General features: G+C 55.1%; 1 protein-coding gene across 1 annotated transcript in view; it reads left to right on the forward strand.

Moving 5' to 3' along the window:
* The first annotated feature begins 526 nt into the window (after positions 1–526).
* Positions 527–20,840, forward strand: part of CHTF8 (chromosome transmission fidelity factor 8) — a 29,552-nt gene continuing 9,238 nt past the window's right edge. Inside the window, exons 1-3 of the mRNA XM_078883565.1 lie at positions 527–638; positions 806–971; positions 4,470–4,665. Coding sequence (XP_078739691.1) covers positions 616–638; positions 806–971; positions 4,470–4,665 — 385 coding nt within the window. The 5' untranslated portion in view covers positions 527–615. The remainder of the gene's footprint in view (positions 639–805; positions 972–4,469; positions 4,666–20,840) is intronic.

The following is a 20,840-nucleotide window of genomic DNA, read 5'->3' on the forward strand; positions in this document are numbered from 1 at the left end:
TACACACACACAGTGAGACACACAGTGACACACACACAGTGATACACACACACAGTGATACACACAGTGACACACAGTAACACACACATTGACACACACACACAGTGACACACACAGTAACACACAGTGACACACACATTGACACACACACAGTGACACACAGTGACACACACACACTGACACACACACAGTGACACACACAGTGACACACACACACAGTGACACACACAGTAACACACAGTGACACACACATTGACACACACACAGTGACACACAGTGACACACACACACTGACACACACACTGACACACACTGACACACACACACTGACACACACAGTGACACATACACACTGACACACACACACAGTGACACACACACAGTGACACACACACAGTGACACACACACAGTGACACACACACACACTGACACACACAGTGACACACAGTGACACACACACAGTGACACACACACACAGTGACACACACACACACTGACACACACACACACACAGTGACACACACACAGTGACACACACACACAGTGACACACACACACAGTGACACACACACACACAGTGACACTAAGAATCATCAGCAGCAGCAGCGGCGGCCATGGTGCAAATCCTCGTGAGCGCGTGAGTCTGTGACGTCACAAAGCCCCCCCCCCACTCCCCCGCCGGCCGCGTGCTAATGAATAAAATGGCGTCGTAACGACCTCGAACCTGATGGATGTGTTTAGCCTGGGGGGGCTCCCCCAGCGTCAGCTGCCCACGTGACGTTCCCCCGTGATGTCCCCTGGCAGTGGGCAGCATCAGCAGCAGCTGGTGCATCAGCAGCAGCATCAGCATCAGCAGCGGGGGGGTCTAGACGAGGGCTGGTTGCTGGTGGAGCTTCAGGGCCACGTGGAGTGTCGGGGTGGAGGAGGGATGGAGGCAGCCATACTGGGAGACCTACACTACACACGTGACGTGAGTGGGTGGGGGGTGGGTGGGTGAGTGGGTGGGGGGGTGAGTGGGGTGGGTGGGGTGAGTGGGGTGGGTGGGGTGAGTGGGGTGGGTGGGGTGAGTGGGGTGGGTGGGGTGAGTGGGGTGAGTGGGGGGGTGGGTGGGTGAGTGTGTGGGTTGGTGAGTGGGTGGGTGGGTGAGTGGGTGGGGGGGGGTGAGTGAGTGGGTGGGTGGGTGGGTGAGTGGGTGGGTGGGTGAGTGGGTGGGTGGGTGGGTGGGTGGGTGGGTGAGTGGGTGGGTGGGTGGGTGGGTGAGTGGGTGGGTGGGTGGGTGGGTGAGTGGGTGGGTGGGTGGGTGAGGGGGTGGGTGGGTGAGTGGGGGGGTGGGTGAGTGGGTGGGTGGGGTGAGTGGGGTGAGTGGGGGGGTGGGTGGATGAGTGTGTGGGTTGGTGAGTGGGTGGGTGGGTGGGGGGGTGAGTGAGTGGGTGGGTGGGTGGGTGAGTGGGTGAGTGGGTGGGTGAGTGGGTGGGTGAGTGGGTGGGTGAGTGGGTGGGTGGGGGGTGAGTGGGTGGGTGGGTGGGTGAGTGGGTGAGTGGGTGGGTGAGTGGGTGGGTGAGTGGGTGGGTGGGTGAGTGGGTGGGTGGGTGGGTGGGTGGGTGAGTGGGTGGGTGGGTGGGTGAGTGGGTGGGTGGGGGGTGAGTGGGTGGGTGGGTGAGTGGGTGGGTGGGTGGGTGGGTGGGGGGGTGAGTGAGTGGGTGGGTGAGTGGGTGGGTGAGTGGGTGAGTGGGTGGGTGGGTGGGTGAGTGAGTGGGTTGGTGGGTGAGTGGGTGGGTGGAGGGGTGGGTGGTGAGTGGGGGGGGGGGGGGTGGGTGAGTGGGTGGGGGGGGGTGGGTGGGTGAGAGGGGGGGTGAGGGGGTGGGTGAGTGGGTGGGTGGGTGGGTGAGTGGGTGAGTGGGTGGGTGAGTGGGTGGGTGAGTGAGTGAGTGGGTGGGTGGGTGGGTGAGTGGGTGGGTGGGTGTGGGTGGGTGGGTGAGTGTGTGTGAGTGTGTGAGTGTGTGTGTGAGTGTGTGAGTGAGTGTGTGAGTGAGTGAGTGTGTGAGTGAGTGTGAGTGAGTGAGTGTGAGTGAGTGTGTGAATGTGTGAGTGTGTGAATGTGTGAGTGAGTGTGTGAGTGAGTGTGAGTGAGTGAGTGTGAGTGAGTGTGTGAGAGTGTGAGTGAGTGAGTGTGTGAGAGTGTGTGAGTGTGTGAGTGTGTGAGTGTGTGAGTGAGTGTGTGAGTGAGTGAGTGTGAGTGAGTGAGTGTGAGTGAGTGAGTGTGTGAATGTGTGAGTGAGTGTGTGAGTGAGTGAGTGTGAGTGAGTGAGTGAGTGTGAGTGAGTGAGTGTGTGAGAGTGTGAGTGAGTGAGTGTGTGAGAGTGTGAGAGTGTGTGAGTGTGTGAGTGAGTGAGTGAGTGTGAGTGAGTGAGTGTGAGTGAGTGAGTGTGTGAATGTGTGAGTGAGTGTGTGAGTGAGTGAGTGAGTGTGAGTGAGTGAGTGAGTGTGAGTGAGTGAGTGTGTGAGAGTGTGTGAGAGTGAGTGAGTGAGTGTTGGTGAGTGTATGAGTGAGTGTGTGAGTGAGAGTGTTGGTGAGTGAGTGAGTGTGTGAGAGTGTGTGAGAGTGAGTGAGTGAGTGTTGGTGAGTGTATGAGTGAGTGTGTGAGTGAGAGTGTTGGTGAGTGAGTGAGTGTGTGAGTGAGTGGGTGTGTTGGTGAGCGTGTGAGAGTGTGAGTGTGTGAGTGAGTGAGTGAGTGTGTGAGTGAGTGTGTGAGTGTGTGTGAATGAGTGCGTGAGTGAGTGAGTGAGTGTGTGAGTGAGTGAGTGTGTGAGTGAGTGTGTGAGTGTGTGTGTAGGTGAGTGTGTGAGTGAGTGTGTGAGTGAGTGAGTGAGTGTGTGAGTGAGTGAGTGTGTGAGTGAGTGTGTGAGTGTGTGTGTAGGTGAGTGTGTGAGTGAGTGTGTGAATGAGTGCGTGAGTGAGTGAGTGAGTGTGTGAGTGAGTGAGTGAGTGAGTGTGTGAGTGAGTGAGTGTGTGAGTGAGTGTGTGAGTGAGTGAGTGTGTGAGTGTGTGAGTGTGTGTGTAGGTGAGTGTGTGAGTGTGTGTGTGAGTGAGTGAGTGTGTGAGTGAGAGTGAGTGTGTGAGTGAGTGTGTGTATGTGTAGGTGAGTGAGTGAGTGAGTGACTGAGTGAGTTAGTGTCTGAGTGAGTGAGTGTGTGAGTGAGTGTGTGTAGGTGAGTGAGTGTGAGTGAGTGTGTGAGTGTGTGAGTGAGTGAGTGTGTGTGTGAGTGTGTGAGTGAGTGAGTGTGAGTGAGTGTGTGTGTGTAGGTGAGTGAGTGTATGTGAGTGAGTGTATGTGAGTGAGTGTGTGAGTGTATGTGAGTGAGTGTGTGAGTGAGTGAGTGTCTGAGTGAGTGAGTGTGTGAGTGAGTGAGTGTGAGTGAGTGAGTGTGTGAGTGAGTGTGTGTAGGTGAGTGAGTGTGAGTGAGTGAGTGAGTGTGTGAGTGAGTGAGTGTATGTGTGAGTGTGTGAGTGAGTGAGTGTGAGTGAGTGTGTGTGTGTAGGTGAGTGAGTGTATGTGAGTGAGTGTGTGAGTGTATGTGAGTGAGTGTGTGAGTGAGTGAGTGTCTGAGTGAGTGAGTGTGTGAGTGAGTGAGTGTGAGTGAGTGAGTGTGTGAGTGAGTGTGTGTAGGTGAGTGAGTGTGAGTGAGTGAGTGTGTGTAGGTGAGTGAGTGTGTGTGTGAGTGAGTGTGTGAGTGTGTGAGTGTGTGAGTTAGTGAGTGAGTGAGTGAGTGTGTGTGTGAGTGAGTGTGTGAGTGTGTGAGTGAGTGAGTGTGTGAGTGAGTGAGTGAGTGTGTGAGTGTGTGAGTGTGTGAGTTAGTGAGTGAGTGAGTCAGTGTGCGAGTGAGTGAGTGTATGTGTGAGTGAGTGAGTGAGTGTGTAGATGAGTGACTGAGTGTGTGAGCCAGTGTGTGAGTGAGTGAGTGGCTGACTGAGTGAGTGAGTGAGTGTGTGAGTGTGTGAGTGTGTGAGTGTGTGAGTGAGTGTTGGTGAGTGTGTGTGAGTGAGTGAGTGTGTGAGTGAGTGAGTGTATTAGTGTGTGTGTGTGTATGAGTGTGTGAGTGAGTGAGTGGCTGACTGAGTGAGTGAGTGTGTGAGTGTGTGAGTGTGTGAGTGAGTGTTGGTGAGTGTGTGTGAGTGAGTGTGTGAGTGAGTGAGTGAGTGTGTGAGTGAGTGAGTGGGTGAGTGACTGACTGAGTGTGTGAGTGTGTGAGTGTGTGAGTGTGTGAGTGAGTGAGTGTTGGTGAGTGTGTGTGAGTGAGTGAGTGTGTGAGTGAGTGAGTGAGTGTATTAGTGTGTGTGTGTGTATGAGTGTGTGAGTGAGTGAGTGGCTGACTGAGTGAGTGTGTAAGTGTGTGTGTGTCTGTGTGTGTATTAGTGTGTGTGTGTAGGTGAGTGTGTGTGTGCATCTCTCTCTGTGTCTCTGTGTAGGGGATCCCTGTCCTCATCATTGGACATCACATCCTCTACGGCAAAGTGGTGAGCCTGGACAAGCCCTTGGCTGTATTGGTGAAGCAGCAGCAGCATCATCAGCAGCATCATCAGCAGCATCATCAGCAGCATCAGCAGCAGCATCATCAGCAGCAGGAGGAAGCGATGGATGCACATCCTGTGCCGACCGCAACTGGTTCGAAATGCACAATCACAGAGACCCACAGACTCACACAGAGACCCACAGACTCACATAGAGACCCATAGACTCACACAGAGACCCATAGACTCACACAGAGACCCACAGACTCACACAGAGACCCACAGACTCACACAGAGACCCACAGACTCACACAGAGAGCCATAGACTCACACAGAGAGCCATAGACTCACATAGAGACCCATAGACTCACACAGAGACCCATAGACTCACATAGAGAGCCATTGACTCACACAGAGACCCATACACTTACACAGAGAGCCATAGACTCACACAGAGACCCATAGACTCACATAGAGAGCCATTGACTCACACAGAGACCCATACACTTACACAGAGACCCACAAACTTACACAGAGACCCATAGACTCACACAGAGAGCCATAGACTCACACAGAGAGCCATAGACTCACCCAGAGAGCCATAGACTCACACAGAGAGCCATAGACTCACATAGAGACCCATAGACTCACACAGAGACCCATAGACTCACACAGAGACCCACAGACTCACACAGAGACCCACAGACTCACACAGAGAGCCATAGACTCACACAGAGACCCACAGACTCACATAGAGACCCATAGACCCACCATAGAGACCCACAGACTCACACAGAGACCCACAGACTCACCACGCAGAGACCCACAGACTCACCACACAGAGACCCACAGACTCACCACACAGAGACCCATAGACTCACCATAGAGACCCACAGACTCACCACACAGAGACCCACAGACTCACCACACAGAGACCCACAGACTCACCACACAGAGACCCACAGACTCACCACACAGAGACCCATAGACTCACCACACAGAGACCCATAGACTCACTACACAGAGACCCACAGACTCACCACACAGAGACCCACAGACTCACCACACAGAGACCCACAGACTCACTACACAGAGACCCATAGACTCACCACACAGAGACCCACAGACTCACCACACAGAGACCCACAGACTCACTACACAGAGACCCACAGACTCACCACACAGAGACCCACAGACTCACCACACAGAGACCCACAGACTCACCACACAGAGACCCACAGACTCACCACACAGAGACCCACAGACTCACCACACAGAGACCCACAGACTCACCACACAGAGACCCATAGACTCACCACACAGAGACCCACAGACTCACCACACAGAGACCCACAGACTCACTACACAGAGACCCACAGACTCACCACACAGAGACCCACAGACTCACCATAGAGACCCACAGACTCACCACACAGAGACTCACAGACTCACCATAGAGACCCACAGACTCACCACACAGAGACTCACAGACTCACCATAGAGACCCACAGACTCACCACACAGAGACTCACAGACTCACCATAGAGACCCACAGACTCACCACACAGAGACCCACAGACTCAACATAGAGACCCATAGACTCACCACACAGAGACTCACAGACTCACCATAGAGACCCACAGACTCACCACACAGAGACTCACAGACTCAACATGGAGACCCATAGACTCACCACACAGAGACCCACAGACTCACCATAGAGACCCATAGACTCACCACACAGAGACCCACAGACTCACCATAGAGACCCATAGACTCACCACACAGAGACCCATAGACTCACCACACAGAGACCCATAGACTCACCACACAGAGACTCACAGACTCACCACACAGAGACCCACAGACTCACCACACAGAGACCCACAGACTCACCACACAGAGACCCACAGACTCACCACACAGAGACCCACAGACTCACCACACAGAGACCCACAGACTCACCACACAGAGACCCACAGACTCACCACACAGAGACCCACAGATTCACCATAGAGACCCACAGACTCACCACACAGAGACCCACAGACTCATCACACAGAGACCCACAGACTCACCACACAGAGACCCACAGACTCACCACACAGAGACCCACAGACTCACCACACAGAGACCCACAGACTCACCACACAGAGACCCACAGACTCACCACACAGAGACCCACAGACTCACCACACAGACCCACAGACTCACCACACAGAGACCCACAGACTCACCACACAGAGACCCACAGACTCATCACACAGAGACTCACAGACTCACCATAGAGACCCATAGACTCACCACACAGAGACCCACAGACTCACCACACAGAGACCCACAGACTCACCACACAGAGACCCACAGACTCACCACACAGAGACCCACAGACTCACCACACAGAGACCCACAGACTCACCACACACACCCACAGACTCACCACACAGAGACCCACAGATTCACCACACAGAGACCCACAGACTCACCACAGAGACCCACAGACTCACCACACAGAGACCCATAGACTCACCACACAGATACCCACAGACTCACCACACACACCCACAGACTCACCACACAGAGACCCACAGACTCACCACACAGAGACCCACAGACTCACCACACAGAGACCCACAGACTCACCACAGAGACCCACAGACTCACCACACAGAGACCCATAGACTCACCACACAGAGACCCACAGACTCACCACACAGACCCACAGACTCACCACACAGACCCACAGACTCACCACACAGAGACCCACAGACTCACCACACACACCCACAGACTCACCACACAGAGACCCACAGATTCACCACACAGAGACCCACAGACTCACCACAGAGACCCACAGACTCACCACACAGAGACCCATAGACTCACCACACAGATACCCACAGACTCACCACACACACTCACAGACTCACCACACAGAGACCCACAGACTCACCACACAGAGACCCACAGACTCACCACACAGAGACCCACAGACTCACCACAGAGACCCACAGACTCACCACACAGAGACCCATAGACTCACCACACAGAGACCCACAGACTCACCACACAGACCCACAGACTCACCACACAGACCCACAGACGCACCACACAGAGACCCCCAGACTCACCACACAGAGACCCCCAGACTCACCACACAGAGACCCACAGACTCACCACAGAGACCCACAGACTCACCACACAGAGACCCACAGACTCACCACACACACCCACAGACTCACCACAGACTCACCACACACACCCACAGACTCACCACAGAGACCCATAGACTCACCACACAGAGACCCACAGACTCACTACAGAGACCCACAGACTCACCACAGACTCACCACAGACTCACCACAGACTCACCACAGACTCACCACAGACTCACCACACAGAGACCCACAGACTCACTACAGAGACCCACAGACTCACCACAGACTCACTACAGAGACCCCCAGACTCGCCACACAGAGACCCCCAGACTCACCACACAGAGACCCACAGACTCACCACAGAGACCCACAGACTCACCACACAGAGACCCACAGACTCACCACACACACCCACAGACTCACCACAGAGACCCATAGACTCACCACACAGAGACCCACAGACTCACTACAGAGACCCACAGACTCACCACAGACTCACCACAGACTCACCACAGACTCACCACAGACTCACCACAGACTCACCACAGACTCACCACACAGAGACCCACAGACTCACTACAGAGACCCACAGACTCACCACAGACTCACCACAGATTCACCACAGACTCACTACAGAGACCCACAGACTCACCACACACACCCACAGACTCACCACACACACCCACAGACTCACCACACAGAGACCCACAGACTCACCACACAGACCCACAGACTCACCACACAGAGACCCACACACAGAGACCCACAGACTCACCACACAGAGACCCACAGACTCACCACACAGAGACCCACAGACTCACCACACAGAGACCCACAGACTCACCACAGAGACCCACAGACTCACCACACAGAGACCCATAGACTCACCACACAGAGACCCACAGACTCACCACACACACCCACAGACTCACCACACAGAGACCCACAGACTCACCACACAGAGACCCACAGACTCACCACACAGAGACCCACAGACTCACCACAGAGACCCACAGACTCACCACACAGAGACCCATATACTCACCACACAGAGACCCACAGACTCACCACACAGACCCACAGACTCACCACACAGACCCACAGACTCACCACACAGAGACCCCCAGACTCACCACACAGAGACCCCCAGACTCACCACACAGAGACCAACAGACTCACCACAGAGACCCACAGACTCACCACACAGAGACCCACAGACTCACCACACACACCCACAGACTCACCACAGACTCACCACACACACCCACAGACTCACCACAGAGACCCACAGACTCACCACACAGAGACCCACAGACTCACTACAGATACCCACAGACTCACCACAGACTCACCACAGACTCACCACAGACTCACCACAGACTCACCACAGACTCACCACAGACTCACCACACAGAGACCCACAGACTCACTACAGAGACCCACAGACTCACCACAGACTCACCACAGACTCACCACAGACTCACCACAGACTCACTACAGAGACCCACAGACTCACCACACACACCCACAGACTCACCACACACACCCACAGACTCACCACACAGAGACCCACAGACTCACTACAGAGACCCACAGACTCACCACACAGACCCACAGACTCACCACACAGAGACCCACAGACTCACCACACAGAGACCCACACACAGAGACCCACAGACTCACCACACAGAGACCCACAGACTCACCACACAGAGACCCACAAACTCACCACACAGAGACCCACAGACTCACCACACAGAGACCCACAGACTCACCACACAGAGACCCACAGACTCACCACACAGAGACCCACAGACTCACCACACAGAGACCCACAGACTCACTACAGAGACCCACAGACTCACCACACAGACCCACTGACTCACTACAGAGACCCACAGACTCACCACACAGAGACCCACAGACTCACCACACAGAGACCCACAGACTCACCACACACACCCACAGACTCACCACACAGAGACCCACAGACTCACCACACAGAGACCCACAGACTCACCACACAGAGACTCACCACACAGAGACCCACAGACTCACCACACAGAGACCCACAGACTCACCACACAGAGACCCACAGACTCACCACACAGAGACCCACAGACTCACCACACAGAGACCCACAGACTCACCACACAGAGACCTACAGACTCACCACACAGAGACCCACAGACTCACCACACAGAGACCCACAGGCTCACTACACAGAGACCCACAGACTCACCACACAGAGACCCACAGACTCACCACACAGAGACCCACAGACTCACCACACAGAGACTCACCACACAGAGACCCACAGACTCACCACACAGAGACCCACAGACTCACCACAGACTCACCACACAGAGACTCACAGACTCACCACACAGAGACCCACAGACTCACCACACAGAGTCCCACAGACTCACCACACAGAGACCCACAGACTCACCACACAGAGACTCACAGACTCACCATAGAGACCCATAGACTCACCACACAGAGACCCACAGACTCACCATAGAGACCCATAGACTCACCACACAGAGACCCACAGACTCACCACACAGAGACTCACAGACTCACCATAGAGACCCATAGACTCACCACACAGAGACCCACAGACTCACCATAGAGACCCATAGACTCACCACACAGAGACCCACAGACTCACCACACAGACCCACAGACTCACCACACAGAGACCCATAGACTCACCACACAGAGACCCACAGATTCATCACGCAGACCCACAGACTCACCACACAGAGACCTACAGACTCACCACACAGAGACCCACAGACTCACCACACAGAGACCCACAGACTCGCCACACAGAGACCCACAGACTCACCACACAGACCCACAGACTCACCACACAGAGACCCACAGACTCACCACACAGAGACCCATAGACTCACCACACAGAGGCCCACAGACTCACCACACAGACCCACAGACTCACCACACAGAGACCCACAGACTCACCACACAGACCCACAGACTCACCACACACACCGACAGACTCACCCCACAGACTCACCACACAGAGACCCACAGACTCACCATAGAGACCCATAGACTCACCACACAGAGACTCACAGACTCAACATGGAGACCCATAGACTCACCACACAGAGACCCACAGACTCACCATAGAGACCCATAGACTCACCACACAGAGACCCACAGACTCACCATAGAGACCCATAGACTCACCACACAGAGACCCATAGACTCACCACACAGAGACCCATAGACTCACCACACAGAGACTCACAGACTCACCACACAGAGACCCACAGACTCACCACACAGAGACCCACAGACTCACCACACAGAGACCCACAGACTCACCACACAGAGACCCACAGACTCACCACACAGAGACCCACAGACTCACCACACAGAGACCCACAGACTCACCACACAGAGACCCACAGATTCACCATAGAGACCCACAGACTCACCACACAGAGACCCACAGACTCATCACACAGAGACCCACAGACTCACCACACAGAGACCCACAGACTCACCACACAGAGACCCACAGACTCACCACACAGAGACCCACAGACTCACCACACAGAGACCCACAGACTCACCACACAGAGACCCACAGACTCACCACACAGAGACCCACAGACTCACCACACAGAGACCCACAGACTCACCACACAGAGACCCACAGACTCATCACACAGAGACTCACAGACTCACCATAGAGACCCATAGACTCACCACACAGAGACCCACAGACTCACCACACAGAGACCCACAGACTCACCACACAGAGACCCACAGACTCACCACACAGAGACCCACAGACTCACCACACAGAGACCCACAGACTCACCACACACACCCACAGACTCACCACACAGAGACCCACAGATTCACCACACAGAGACCCACAGACTCACCACAGAGACCCACAGACTCACCACACAGAGACCCATAGACTCACCACACAGATACCCACAGACTCACCACACACACCCACAGACTCACCACACAGAGACCCACAGACTCACCACACAGAGACCCACAGACTCACCACACAGAGACCCACAGACTCACCACAGAGACCCACAGACTCACCACACAGAGACCCATAGACTCACCACACAGAGACCCACAGACTCACCACACAGACCCACAGACTCACCACACAGACCCACAGACTCACCACACAGAGACCCACAGACTCACCACACACACCCACAGACTCACCACACAGAGACCCACAGATTCACCACACAGAGACCCACGGACTCACCACAGAGACCCACAGACTCACCACACAGAGACCCATAGACTCACCACACAGATACCCACAGACTCACCACACACACTCACAGACTCACCACACAGAGACCCACAGACTCACCACACAGAGACCCACAGACTCACCACACAGAGACCCACAGACTCACCACAGAGACCCACAGACTCACCACACAGAGACCCATAGACTCACCACACAGAGACCCACAGACTCACCACACAGACCCACAGACTCACCACACAGACCCACAGACTCACCACACAGAGACCCCCAGACTCACCACACAGAGACCCCCAGACTCACCACACAGAGACCCACAGACTCACCACAGAGACCCACAGACTCACCACACAGAGACCCACAGACTCACCACACACACCCACAGACTCACCACAGACTCACCACACACACCCACAGACTCACCACAGAGACCCATAGACTCACCACACAGAGACCCACAGACTCACTACAGAGACCCACAGACTCACCACAGACTCACCACAGACTCACCACAGACTCACCACAGACTCACCACACAGAGACCCACAGACTCACTGCAGAGACCCACAGACTCACCACAGACTCGCCACAGATTCACCACAGACTCACTACAGAGACCCACAGACTCACCACACACACCCACAGACTCACCACACACACCCACAGACTCACCACACAGAGACCCACAGACTCACCACACAGACCCACAGACTCACCACACAGAGACCCACACACAGAGACCCACAGACTCACCACACAGAGACCCACAGACTCACCACACAGAGACCCACAGACTCACCACACAGAGAACCACAGACTCACCACAGAGACCCACAGACTCACCACACAGAGACCCATAGACTCACCACACAGAGACCCACAGACTCACCACACACACCCACAGACTCACCACACAGAGACCCACAGACTCACCACACAGAGACCCACAGACTCACCACACAGAGACCCACAGACTCACCACAGAGACCCACAGACTCACCACACAGAGACCCATATACTCACCACACAGAGACCCACAGACTCACCACACAGAGACCCACAGACTCACCACACAGAGACCCACAGACTCACCACAGAGACCCACAGACTCACCACACAGAGACCCATAGACTCACCACACAGAGACCCACAGACTCACCACACAGACCCACAGACTCACCACACAGACCCACAGACTCACCACACAGAGACCCACAGACTCACCACACACACCCACAGACTCACCACACAGAGACCCACAGATTCACCACACAGAGACCCACGGACTCACCACAGAGACCCACAGACTCACCACACAGAGACCCATAGACTCACCACACAGATACCCACAGACTCACCACACACACTCACAGACTCACCACACAGAGACCCACAGACTCACCACACAGAGACCCACAGACTCACCACACAGAGACCCACAGACTCACCACAGAGACCCACAGACTCACCACACAGAGACCCATAGACTCACCACACAGAGACCCACAGACTCACCACACAGACCCACAGACTCACCACACAGACCCACAGACTCACCACACAGAGACCCCCAGACTCACCACACAGAGACCCCCAGACTCACCACACAGAGACCCACAGACTCACCACAGAGACCCACAGACTCACCACACAGAGACCCACAGACTCACCACACACACCCACAGACTCACCACAGACTCACCACACACACCCACAGACTCACCACAGAGACCCATAGACTCACCACACAGAGACCCACAGACTCACTACAGAGACCCACAGACTCACCACAGACTCACCACAGACTCACCACAGACTCACCACAGACTCACCACACAGAGACCCACAGACTCACTGCAGAGACCCACAGACTCACCACAGACTCGCCACAGATTCACCACAGACTCACTACAGAGACCCACAGACTCACCACACACACCCACAGACTCACCACACACACCCACAGACTCACCACACAGAGACCCACAGACTCACCACACAGACCCACAGACTCACCACACAGAGACCCACACACAGAGACCCACAGACTCACCACACAGAGACCCACAGACTCACCACACAGAGACCCACAGACTCACCACACAGAGAACCACAGACTCACCACAGAGACCCACAGACTCACCACACAGAGACCCATAGACTCACCACACAGAGACCCACAGACTCACCACACACACCCACAGACTCACCACACAGAGACCCACAGACTCACCACACAGAGACCCACAGACTCACCACACAGAGACCCACAGACTCACCACAGAGACCCACAGACTCACCACACAGAGACCCATATACTCACCACACAGAGACCCACAGACTCACCACACAGACCCACAGACTCACCACACAGACCCACAGACTCACCACACAGAGACCCCCAGACTCACCACACAGAGACCCCCAGACTCACCACACAGAGACCAACAGACTCACCACAGAGACCCACAGACTCACCACACAGAGACCCACAGACTCACCACACACACCCACAGACTCACCACAGACTCACCACACACACCCACAGACTCACCACAGAGACCCATAGACTCACCACACAGAGACCCACAGACTCACTACAGAGACCCACAGACTCACCACAGACTCACCACAGACTCACCACAGACTCACCACAGACTCACCACAGACTCACCACACAGAGACCCACAGACTCACTACAGAGACCCACAGACTCACCACAGACTCACCACAGACTCACCACAGACTCACCACAGATTCACTACAGAGACCCACAGACTCACCACACACACCCACAGACTCACCACACACACCCACAGACTCACCACACAGAGACCCACAGACTCACTACAGAGACCCACAGACTCACCACACAGACCCACAGACTCACCACACAGAGACCCACAGACTCACCACACAGAGACCCACACACAGAGACCCACAGACTCACCACACAGAGACCCACAGACTCACCACACAGAGACCCACAGACTCACCACACAGAGACCCACAGACTCACCACACAGAGACCCACAGACTCACCACACAGAGACCCACAGACTCACCACACAGAGACCCACAGACTCACTACAGAGACCCACAGACTCACCACACAGACCAACTGACTCACTACAGAGACCCACAGACTCACCACACAGAGACCCACAGACTCACCACACACACCCACAGACTCACCACACAGAGACCCACAGACTCACCACACAGAGACCCACAGACTCACCACACAGAGACCCACAGACTCACCACACAGAGACCCACAGACTCACCACACAGAGACCTACAGACTCACCACACAGAGACCCACAGACTCACCACACAGAGACCCACAGGCTCACTACACAGAGACCCACAGACTCACCACACAGAGACCCACAGACTCACCACACAGAGACCCACAGACTCACCACACAGAGACTCACCACACAGAGACCCACAGACTCACCACACAGAGACCCACAGACTCACCACAGACTCACCACACAGAGACTCACAGACTCACCACACAGAGACCTACAGACTCACCACACAGAGACCCACAGACTCACCACACAGAGACCCACAGACTCACCACACAGAGACCCACAGACTCACCACACAGAGACCCACAGACTCACCACACACACCCACAGACTCACCACAGACTCACCACACACACCCACAGACTCACCACAGAGACCCATAGACTCACCACACAGAGACCCACAGACTCACTACAGAGACCCACAGACTCACCACAGACTCACCACAGACTCACCACAGACTCACCACAGACTCACCACACAGAGACCCACAGACTCACTACAGAGACCCACAGACTCACCACAGACTCACCACAGATTCACCACAGACTCACTACAGAGACCCACAGACTCACCACACACACCCACAGACTCACCACACACACCCACAGACTCACCACACAGAGACCCACAGACTCACCACACAGACCCACAGACTCACCACACAGAGACCCACACACAGAGACCCACAGACTCACCACACAGAGACCCACAGACTCACCACACAGAGACCCACAGACTCACCACAGAGACCCACAGACTCACCACACAGAGACCCATAGACTCACCACACAGAGACCCACAGACTCACCACACACACCCACAGACTCACCACACAGAGACCCACAGACTCACCACACAGAGACCCACAGACTCACCACACAGAGACCCACAGACTCACCACAGAGACCCACAGACTCACCACACAGAGACCCATATACTCACCACACAGAGACCCACAGACTCACCACACAGACCCACAGACTCACCACACAGACCCACAGACTCACCACACAGAGACCCCCAGACTCACCACACAGAGACCCCCAGACTCACCACACAGAGACCAACAGACTCACCACAGAGACCCACAGACTCACCACACAGAGACCCACAGACTCACCACACACACCCACAGACTCACCACAGACTCACCACACACACCCACAGACTCACCACAGAGACCCATAGACTCACCACACAGAGACCCACAGACTCACTACAGAGACCCACAGACTCACCACAGACTCACCACAGACTCACCACAGACTCACCACAGACTCACCACAGACTCACCACACAGAGACCCACAGACTCACTACAGAGACCCACAGACTCACCACAGACTCACCACAGACTCACCACAGACTCACTACAGAGACCCACAGACTCACCACACACACCCACAGACTCACCACACAGAGACCCACAGACTCACCACACAGAGACCCACAGACTCACCACACAGAGACCCACAGACTCACCACAGAGACCCACAGACTCACCACACAGAGACCCACAGACTCACCACACAGACCCACTGACTCACTACAGAGACCCACAGACTCACCACACAGAGACCCACAGACTCACCACACAGAGACCCACAGACTCACCACACAGAGACCCCCAGACTCACCACACAGAGACCCACAGACTCACCACAGAGACCCACAGACTCACCACACAGAGACCCACAGACTCACCACACACACCCACAGACTCACCACAGACTCACCACACACACCCACAGACTCACCACAGAGACCCATAGACTCACCACACAGAGACTCACAGACTCACTACAGAGACCCACAGACTCACCACAGACTCACCACAGACTCACCACAGACTCACCACAGACTCACCACAGACTCACCACACAGAGACCCAGAGACTCACTACAGAGACCCACAGACTCACCACAGGCTCACCACAGACTCACCACAGACTCACCACAGACTCACTACAGAGACCCACAGACTCACCACACACACCCACAGACTCACCACACACACCCACAGACTCACCACACAGGGACCCACAGACTCACTACAGAGACCCACAGACTCACCACACAGACCCACAGACTCACCACACAGAGACCCACAGACTCACCACACAGAGACCCACACACAGAGACCCACAGACTCACCACACAGAGACCCACAGACTCACCACACAGAGACCCACAGACTCACCACACAGAGACCCACAGACTCACCACACAGAGACCCACAGACTCACCACACAGAGACCCACAGACTCACCACACAGAGACCCACAGACTCACTACAGAGACCCACAGACTCACCACACAGACCCACTGACTCACTACAGAGACCCACAGACTCACCACACAGAGACCCACAGACTCACCACACAGAGACCCACAGACTCACCACACACACCCACAGACTCACCACACACACCCACAGACTCACCACACAGAGACCCACAGACTCACCACACAGAGACCCACAGACTCACCACACAGAGACTCACCACACAGAGACCCACAGACTCACCACACAGAGACCCACAGACTCACCACACAGAGACCCACAGACTCACCACACAGAGACCCACAGACTCACCACACAGAGACCCACAGACTCACCACACAGAGACCTACAGACTCACCACACAGAGACCCACAGACTCACCACACAGAGACCCACAGGCTCACTACACAGAGACCCACAGACTCACCACACAGAGACCCACAGACTCACCACACAGAGACCCACAGACTCACCACACAGAGACCCACAGACTCACCACACAGAGACTCACCACACAGAGACCCACAGACTCACCACACAGAGACCCACAGACTCACCACAGACTCACCACACAGAGACTCACAGACTCACCACACAGAGACCCACAGACTCACCACACAGAGACCCACAGACTCACCACACAGAGACCCACAGACTCACCACACAGAGACTCACAGACTCACCATAGAGACCCATAGACTCACCACACAGAGACCCACAGACTCACCATAGAGACCCATAGACTCTCCACACAGAGACCCACAGACTCACCACACAGAGACTCACAAACTCACCATAGAGACCCATAGACTCACCACACAGAGACCCACAGACTCACCATAGAGACCCATAGACTCACCACACAGAGACCCACAGACTCACCACACAGACCCACAGACTCACCACACAGAGACCCATAGACTCACCACACAGAGACCCACAGACTCACCACACAGAGACCCACAGACTCACCACACAGAGACCTACAGACTCGCCACACAGAGACCCACAGACTCACCACACAGACCCACAGACTCACCACACAGAGACCCACAGACTCACCACACAGAGACCCACAGACTCACCACACAGACCCACAGACTCACCACACAGAGACCCACAGACTCATCACACAGAGACCCACAGACTCACCACACAGACCCACAGACTCACCACACAGAGACCCACAGACTCACCACACAGACCCACAGACTCACCACACAGAGACCCACAGACTCATCACACAGAGACCCACAGACTCACCACACAGACCCACAGACTCACCACACAGAGACCCACAGACTCACCACACAGAGACCCACAGACTCACCACACACACCGACAGACTCACCCCACAGACTCACCACACAGAGACCCACAGACTCACCACACAGAGACCCACAGACTTACCCCACTGACACCCACAGACTCACCACACAGAGACCCACAGACTCACCACACAGAGACCCACAGACTCATCACACAGAGACTCACAGACTCACCATAGAGACCCATAGACTCACCACACAGAGACCCACAGACTCACCACACAGAGACCCATAGACTCACCACACAGAGACCCACAGACTCACCACACACACCCACAGACTCACCACACAGAGACCCACAGACTCACCCCACAGAGACCCACAGACTCACCACAGAGACCCACAGACTCACCACACAGAGACCCACAGACTCACCACAGAGACCCACAGACTCACCACACAGAGACCCACAGACTCACCACACAGAGACCCACAGACTCACCACAGAGACCCACAGACTCACCACACAGAGACCCACAGACTCACCACAGAGACCCACAGACTCACCACACAGAGACCCACAGACTCACCACACAGAGACCCACAGACTCACCACACACACCCACAGACTCACCACACAGAGACTCACAGACTCACCACACAGAGACCCACAGACTCACCACACAGAGACCCACAGACTCACCACACAGAGACCCACAGACTCACCACACAGAGACTCACAGACTCACCATAGAGACCCATAGACTCACCACACAGAGACCCACAGACTCACCATAGAGACCCATAGACTCTCCACACAGAGACCCACAGACTCACCACACAGAGACTCACAAACTCACCATAGAGACCCATAGACTCACCACACAGAGACCCACAGACTCACCACACAGAGACCCACAGACTCACCACACAGAGACCCACAGACTCACCACACAGAGACCCACAGACTCACTACAGAGACCCACAGACTCACCACACAGACCAACTGACTCACTACAGAGACCCACAGACTCACCACACAGAGACCCACAGACTCACCACACACACCCACAGACTCACCACACAGAGACCCACAGACTCACCACACAGAGACCCACAGACTCACCACACAGAGACCCACAGACTCACCACACAGAGACCCACAGACTCACCACACAGAGACCTACAGACTCACCACACAGAGACCCACAGACTCACCACACAGAGACCCACAGGCTCACTACACAGAGACCCACAGACTCACCACACAGAGACCCACAGACTCACCACACAGAGACCCACAGACTCACCACACAGAGACTCACCACACAGAGACCCACAGACTCACCACACAGAGACCCACAGACTCACCACAGACTCACCACACAGAGACTCACAGACTCACCACACAGAGACCTACAGACTCACCACACAGAGACCCACAGACTCACCACACAGAGACCCACAGACTCACCACACAGAGACCCACAGACTCACCACACAGAGACCCACAGACTCACCACACACACCCACAGACTCACCACAGACTCACCACACACACCCACAGACTCACCACAGAGACCCATAGACTCACCACACAGAGACCCACAGACTCACTACAGAGACCCACAGACTCACCACAGACTCACCACAGACTCACCACAGACTCACCACACAGAGACCCACAGACTCACTACAGAGACCCACAGACTCACCACAGACTCACCACAGATTCACCACAGACTCACTACAGAGACCCACAGACTCACCACACACACCCACAGACTCACCACACACACCCACAGACTCACCACACAGAGACCCACAGACTCACCACACAGACCCACAGACTCACCACACAGAGACCCACACACAGAGACCCACAGACTCACCACACAGAGACCCACAGACTCACCACACAGAGACCCACAGACTCACCACAGAGACCCACAGACTCACCACACAGAGACCCATAGACTCACCACACAGAGACCCACAGACTCACCA

The sequence above is a fragment of the Lampetra fluviatilis genome, chromosome 71 (assembly GCF_964198595.1).
Source record: "Lampetra fluviatilis chromosome 71, kcLamFluv1.1, whole genome shotgun sequence".
NCBI classification, from domain to species: domain Eukaryota; kingdom Metazoa; phylum Chordata; class Hyperoartia; order Petromyzontiformes; family Petromyzontidae; genus Lampetra; species Lampetra fluviatilis.